Source organism: Cyprinodon tularosa, unplaced genomic scaffold (assembly GCF_016077235.1).
Source record: "Cyprinodon tularosa strain WSP-4 unplaced genomic scaffold, ASM1607723v1 ctg624, whole genome shotgun sequence".
In the NCBI taxonomy this organism is placed as follows: domain Eukaryota; kingdom Metazoa; phylum Chordata; class Actinopteri; order Cyprinodontiformes; family Cyprinodontidae; genus Cyprinodon; species Cyprinodon tularosa.
In genome coordinates this window covers 156,757-164,063 of record NW_024039368.1, presented here as the reverse complement: position 1 = coordinate 164,063, position 7,307 = coordinate 156,757, and the positions used below count along the sequence as shown (strand labels likewise).

Genomic DNA, 7,307 nt, shown 5'->3' with positions numbered 1-7,307 from the left:
TATTGAAAGAGCTGTTAAAAGAAACGACTGACTTGCTAAGTGTGAGAATAGGTGTCATCCATGTGGATGGACTCAAAATCAACCAATAGTTCACTCATTATCTGTAATTGTCTCTCTCTCTAGTCTATGGACCAGCATTCAGTTATTTCATAATCCGTCCTCCCTGAGATCAAATAGCAGAATCACTCTCATTTTATCTGGATTTATAGTTATACTTATGCATATATATAAATATATAAATGTTTGTATATCTGGAGCGTGCAACAAAAGTAATTTCCCTCTGGGATTATAAAAGTATGTCTGATTCTGATTGAGTAAATTCTACAAATTAATTCTATACTACAAATTATTAAATTAATCTTACATGTCATTTTTTTCTGGGAGGCATTTAAAAGAGAGGGCCCACTACACTGCTGACTACACCTGCATAATAATTTTAAAAACCAAAAAATAGGGGTATTTTCACATTAATACTTAAAAGTCTATTTTAATAATGTCTGAATGTATTGTCACATTTTTTAACTGATTTTAAAATATAGATTTTGTACTTTTTTTTTAAGGGATTAAATTATTTTTGCTTTGTAATATATATGTATAAATGTATCTAGCAAAATGTGTGTAATTTGAAAATCGTGCAAATCTGCTAACGTCATCAAATGACGACGAGCGATTTGATTGGTCCTACGTCCCTGCAGTCGACATTTAACTTCCGTGTCACGTAGCTAACATGGCGGTAAATTCATTGCGCATTTTTTTTCATTCAAACATTTACTTTAACCTTTTAATACTAAAACTCTGTCTGGTTGTGTGTTAATCTGTTGGTGTGTTGAAATGAAGAACGGTTATTCCAATGTAATGATGCAGTTTTATTAGCTGCGTTTATGATTACCTTTGTTAGCAAGCTAAGCCCATGCTAATGGTGTTGTGAGCGTTCTGTGATTGAAAAACATTGAACTAACTTCGTTTTCTGCAGGACAAAGAAAAGAAGAAAAAGGAGAGCATCTTTGACTTGTCTAAATACATCGACAAGACGATTCGTGTGAAGTTCCAAGGGGGGAGAGAAGGTAGGTGAATTTATTTCACCTAATTACACCTTAAACCAGTCAGGTAATACACTAACTGCTGCACATGTGTTTATTTCTCAGCCAGTGGGGTTCTGAAAGGGTTTGACCCTTTGCTAAACCTGGTGCTGGACGGCACCATCGAGTATATGCGAGGTAAGCAAATGTTCAAAGGTGCAACTATCAACCCAACATAAATCAACTAGTCATCTAGGTGCGATAAAAAAAAGGGTCACTGATTTGCAGATAATAAGAAGTTTTGACTTGCAATTAAAAAAAGTTTTTATCTGACTCTAAAGTAGTATAAAACTCACTTGAGGTGCAAATAAAAGGCAAGGCAAAATATTTATATTGGACATTTAAAAATGAAATCCTACTACCAGTCATTAAAAGGGCTTTTGACACGCTTTTCTTATAATTTCCTATATATGCGTGTAAATAAAAAAATAAATAACACTGATAAAATACTATTGAAATAAATGTCCTGCTGTTGAAACTAGCAGTTGTCATCACAATTGTTCAAAGGCTCTGTTTATTAGGTTTTTGATGTATCTCTGCTCCAACACAGCTGAATCAAATGCATGGCTCGTTACCAGGCCTTTGCCAAACTTGATGGCAAAAGTGAATTTCTCCATTGTGAGATCAATATCGTTCTATTTTATTCTACTTAAGAGGTAATTCAGTCATTTGAATTTGCAGGATTGGAGCAGGGACAATCTGCAGTTCAGTAGAGCTTGAGGTCCAGGTTTGGAGACTCCTATCTTAGGCTTTGTTCTTGATCTTTTCATGACACAGGTCTGATTTTTTTCTAAGCGACCCAGGCCACTTGGCTATGTGGACCTAAATCCGCTACATATCTGATCTTTTCAAATGGGAGTTGTCTGAACGACCAGGTCATATTTATCCGACCTAAAGGTCATTAATAGTCAACAAAGCTCGCTAGTTGTGACGTCATTGCATCCCCTACTGTGCATGTGGGACATTAAACTTGAATGAATGCAGTTCCGACAGTAGATCACATAAAAGTTAGCCTCGTGAGACCATCCTGATCTCGCGAGCTTTCACTCGCAGATCAGTCTGGAGACTCTCCGTTAAAGAAAATTTGGAGCCGTTCACCAAACGGACGTCCAATCAGCGTTGGCTTTGAGGCGAGTTGAGGTACGATGCGACGAGAAACGCGACAGTTAAGTCTAAAGAACATGGTGGCTTCAGCCGATGAAACTAGCGTTAGCGTGGCCATCGAGTAAGTTTTATCGGAATTAGAGTATTTCTTCACTGAAAGAAGAGCAAAACGTTGCTCTGGAGGCTTTTCTCAGAGGAAAAGATGTTTTTGCTTTTCTCCAGAGTGGTTTCGGCAAGAGTAGCCTGGCTTGTGGTTGTGTTTTCGTCGTCGCTCTGTTACGTCATATGCTTCTTGATCTGATTGGTTTATTTGGCCAGTCTATCACCAACATAGGCCAATCAGCTAACCAGTATTTTCGTCCGTTCCCAAAATTACTTCAACGGAAGGTTTCCAGATGGATATGCAGAGCAAATCCATCTGGCGGAGTCAGGTTACATAAAAGTATCATATATCTGGAAACGTGAAGAACCAGGCAAAGCAGTCGGATTTCACAAAAAAATTGAATTGAGCATTAATGCAGTGTTAACGTAGTCATAGTTGTTGAAGATAACCCACTATCCTCCTTATGTATGAGAAATGACGACAAATCTAATCAAGCAGCTTATTTATTTTTTTTACTCTTAAAGCTACAGTGTGTAATAATTACAGGCATATAAATTCAGAAATTTAATATATTATACATAACTATGTTATTTATCATCACCTATGAGCTCAGCCTTTTAACCATAACATTTGCGTTGCCTTAGAATTCGTTATTTATAATTACATAGGAGCGGGTCTCGCGGCCATGGAGGCTGACATCTTTGCGCTACGGCAAGCGCAGAGGCAACAAACTAGCGATTGCGAGATCTCCCATGACGCTCGAAAATAACTACGGCAAGTTGAGAGAGATGAACTGAGACGGTACTGAACAGTAGATGGCAGTATTATGCCTGAGAAGCGTTTAGTCTGCCTGAAACCAAAGAAGAAGAAGAAGCAGGTATACTGCGCCTCGGTAACAAGAAAGGTAAACAAGGCGGCAGGCGTGAGTGACTTTGCAAACTGTTTGGCACTGTGTGGCCAAACATCAGACGAATGGAGGATCATATCTACTCTGTATCACAACGAAAAGCGGCGGACACCGAACCCCCATCATCTAAGAAGCGGAAACACGACGAGAATAAACGCAAGAGTGACAAGAAACGACAAAAAACACGGATCAACATTGGCACGGCATTTACACGATGGAAGTCACTGATGGAGGAAAAAGGTTTTCAAAGTGACGCTCAAGTTGCCAGTTTTCTCTTGGACAGGTAATTAATCCTATACACACAATTGTCTAATATCACTGCAGTTTTTGGAGTACAGGATGCTCAGACCTGTCTAAAACAATAACATGCTGCGTGATGATGCTGTTACTCTCCAGTATACTTATTCAGCAACGTCCCTGACGTTTCACAGGTAATGATTCAGTAATTTTCTGTAAAATAATTTTCTGGATATATACCTCGGTTACTTCTCTCCGGCTCCTTTGGAGATCTTCAAGCCTTTCCTCCTCTGCTCTCACCCCGCTGGCTCCCCTCTCTCGCCTGGCCCCAGCTGCACGCTCACCCCGGCCTCTCTGCCCTCTTCCTTTCCCTCTTCCTTGCCTTGTAACCCCCGTGCCACAAACAAGACTTGGACTCTGTAAACGGGGAATATATATTCTTCCAGCGAACACAATCTCGCTGTTAAACTAATGACTACAATTACTTCGTCTGTTTATATCACCATGCAAAGCAGCTCACCAAAACGTCACAACGACGTAGAAAAAATAACGGGTATATTTATTATCTTAAGTCTACATGAAATCTATACCCTACACAGACTAATGAAATACTATCTGTAAAATTATCTATGTAAACAAACCTCATCACTTGAGAAGGTAGGTGATGCGGACGTCGTGGAAGACATTTTGTCCCGTAACGCTCGCCGTACTGTTGGGGGGGAGAAGCGGTGGGGGGGAGACGTTCATGTTGCTGCAGTCTGACCGCTAGATGTCGCTGAAAATTACACACTGTAGCTTTAAGATTGGCTTAGTTTATTCACTGTGTTCTCTCACTTTGCAATATACCAATCTCAGAGTTGATACTAAACTGCTTAAAAGTAAATATCCAAAACGATGTGAAATGGAGCATGTATATCTAAGATGTTTTCCTTTCTCATTAGTGTGAAAACATTTGTGTTGTCAGAAGGCGTTGATGTGAGACAGGTGACTGTAGTTAGAAACACAGACAAGGGCAATGAGGTTGCAACCCAGAGAAATTGTTAACCTCTGTAGATGATGAATCTTCTATTCACCAAATCATTATTCGGACAAAAAATGTCAAACCATGTCAGAAAAAGTTCTTGCTTTCTTTCGTGTGCAAAAGCCGTCGACCTTTTGAAAAATACACACATCAATAGGGTTTTCAACTTAACGACCAAGCATGAGTGTAAATATATTAAACGTGCAAAGAGGAAATGCAAAATGACTAAAACGGCAAAGAAAAAAACAAAAAAAATTGCTTAAATTGTAGAAAATATTTTCTTCTGCAGGAAAAGAAATGCAACAAAGTTCTTTTTTTTAAGTACTTTTTATTCAGGAATAAGTTGGGGAGGGGATCAGTTGCATGTAAAGATTTAACAAACTACAAATGTAGCTGGGGACTAAATTACATGGTCTTTGCTGATATTAGTTTTATAAATGCCCCACATCTCAATCAATTTTAAAGTGTAAATTATGTGGAGTAGAAGTTTTTCCAAACCCTAAAACTAAGTCTAGCAACAGCCAAGTCCCAGAAACACGGATTTGGGTTTAACTTTGTCATAAATTAAACTAAATAAAATAAGGCTCTTCCCAAAAGCTACTAAAGGAGCAGAAAATGTTGCCAAGGTTCCTTCAATGGCTTAACATTTATCAAAAAGAGGAGAAACGGATAAAAAAAACCGCTGGGTAACTAGGTCTTTGAAAAATGCAGACCATGTATGACTTCATCAACCTGTTGGCCCATAAACCATCAGGTATCTGCTGGAATGTCTGTAAGCCAGATATCCCTAATGGGATCTGTGGGTGGTATTGGTATGAAAAAGTATAAACCAGCCTTTAAGAAGTTTACACAACCACATAAATATGCCACCAAAGATTTCCATTGATGTATCCTAGCATTGATGCTATATGTGAGGTCCAGGAAGTTAATTTCAAAGAACCTATCATTTCTGTGGATGGCAAGTAGGAGAACAGATAAAGCCTTTTGACATCTGAGCTTTATCATAAACAAACCTGATGGGCAGAGAACTATGTATTTTATTGAGTCATCTTAAATGATGGGCTATTCTGATCTTGGTTTGAATCTGTGTGCAGATCCAGATGACCAGCTGAAGCTAACAGAAGACACCCGGCAGCTTGGGCTGGTGGTCTGCAGAGGAACCTCTGTAGTGCTGATCTGTCCTCAGGATGGCATGGAGGCCATCCCAAACCCGTTCATACAGCAGCAGGATGGCTAGCTCAGACCAGCTACTTGGTGCACAATTATAATTTTTTTTTTTTTAATCATCACTGTTCTAGTTCATACAAAAAGGCTGTTGACTTAAGTTAAAAATCAGAATAAAAATGTATGTAATGCACTTCACTTCCACTTTTTGTGACGTGCTAATGTTGCACAGCTTTGTTTGTAAAGAGCCCAAAAGTCTGAGGAAGTCAATGGGACAATTTTCCTTTTATTTGTAATATCTTTTTACAAATATTTGTTTTTGATAGAAAATAAAGTGAAAGATGTAACATTTGCTTTGTCACCTGTTCTGTACCCTTTTACTGAAGGAAACATGGCTCAGATGTGAGTGAAGGTTCATTCAAATGTTCATAAGGTCAAAATGAAATCTATTTAGAATTTTAAAAAATGAGTGATTATTTTTTCTTTCCGGCTAATCTCTTGCAGCTCATGAGAACACTTAAAATCTATATGCAGCTCCCAGAACGCATCACTTAGGATGCAAACTTTGCATTGGGCTTTAGTGTACCTGGAAACTTTTCTTTTTCTCAATTTTTCCAGACTCTGGACTCTTGATTCTTCAAAAATAGTTGCTAAATTTCAGCTGAAAAGACGAATTGAAACTTGTACAAGTCGGTGTAGAAGGAGCAACAATACAGAAATTACTGGGTAATCATCAACCAATCATTTTCAGCCCCTGTTATGTTCTGTGCTGAAGGATGCAGGACAGACTCCAGATGCAACCATTTCCTTTTAAACTTTGCTTTATACTTAACGCTAAAGTTATCCTGTTTTTTTTTTTGTTTTTTTATGTACTGTACTTTTTCCTTCCTAACTTTCTTTTAGTGATTTAATACAGTATTCTCTAAGAAACCAGCTTCTTTGGGAATATTTTTTTGTTTTTTTTTGGCTCTCCCTCATTTTGAGGATGCTATTTAACTGTCTTTCAAACATCTGTCACATCAGCAGTGTTCCCCATGAAAGCACAGGCAACAATTTCAGATTTCTCAAAAAAGATTTGGAGTTTTATTAGCTGTAAGCAAAATTCACAAAACTGGCAATATATTTTATGCGTACTTTCTTATTTACAAGTTTCACTGTTGAGAGGAGTGACGGAAAGAAATATCCTTATTTGATTTCTTGCACCTGTTGGTTTCCTGAAGCAGTGAGCTGTCAACTGACCACAGAGCTCACATTCATGCAGTAACAGAAGAATTTAATGACGATCTTTAAAAGGGAGTTTCTGTGTTTGAAGATAAGCCATTGAAGCTTGTCGGCACACAAAGACACATTTGTCGTATTAACCGCTTTAAGACAGAAGCACTCTAAGGGGGGGTTAGGTGACAAAGCTTGGTTTTGGATTATTGTGAATGATGGAGGAACTGTCCGCTGACTGTGAGATTATGTTTTATTAAAGATAAGGTGTTCTTGGTTTGCATGTGATCAGAACTGAGGAGTGTATTGCAACCTTGAAGAAATTGCTCTGATGGTTCTTCAGAAGCAGGTTTTAAAAAGAAGGTGGGATAGAAAGGACAAATTCCTGCAGGATTTGCCCCTCCTCTGCTGCTCAGTCACTGTGTCAATAGAGCACCCGCTGCCCTTTAGAGGGAAGCTCGGAGCTCCATTTAATGACAG

General features: G+C 38.5%; 1 protein-coding gene across 2 annotated transcripts; it reads left to right on the top strand.

Moving 5' to 3' along the window:
• The first annotated feature begins 648 nt into the window (after positions 1 to 648).
• Positions 649 to 5,967, top strand: lsm7 (LSM7 homolog, U6 small nuclear RNA and mRNA degradation associated). 2 transcript variants are annotated; one of them, XM_038307940.1, is made up of 4 exons: positions 649 to 733; positions 974 to 1,064; positions 1,146 to 1,217; positions 5,546 to 5,967. In XM_038307940.1, exons 1-4 carry the CDS (start codon positions 728 to 730, stop codon positions 5,686 to 5,688), a joined length of 312 nt encoding a protein of 103 aa, XP_038163868.1. In that variant the 5' UTR covers positions 649 to 727; the 3' UTR covers positions 5,689 to 5,967. The 2 variants fall into 2 exon arrangements, with proteins under 2 accessions (XP_038163868.1, XP_038163867.1); XM_038307939.1 differs by having other exon boundaries at positions 723 to 852.
• Positions 5,968 to 7,307: the final 1,340 nt, after the last annotated feature.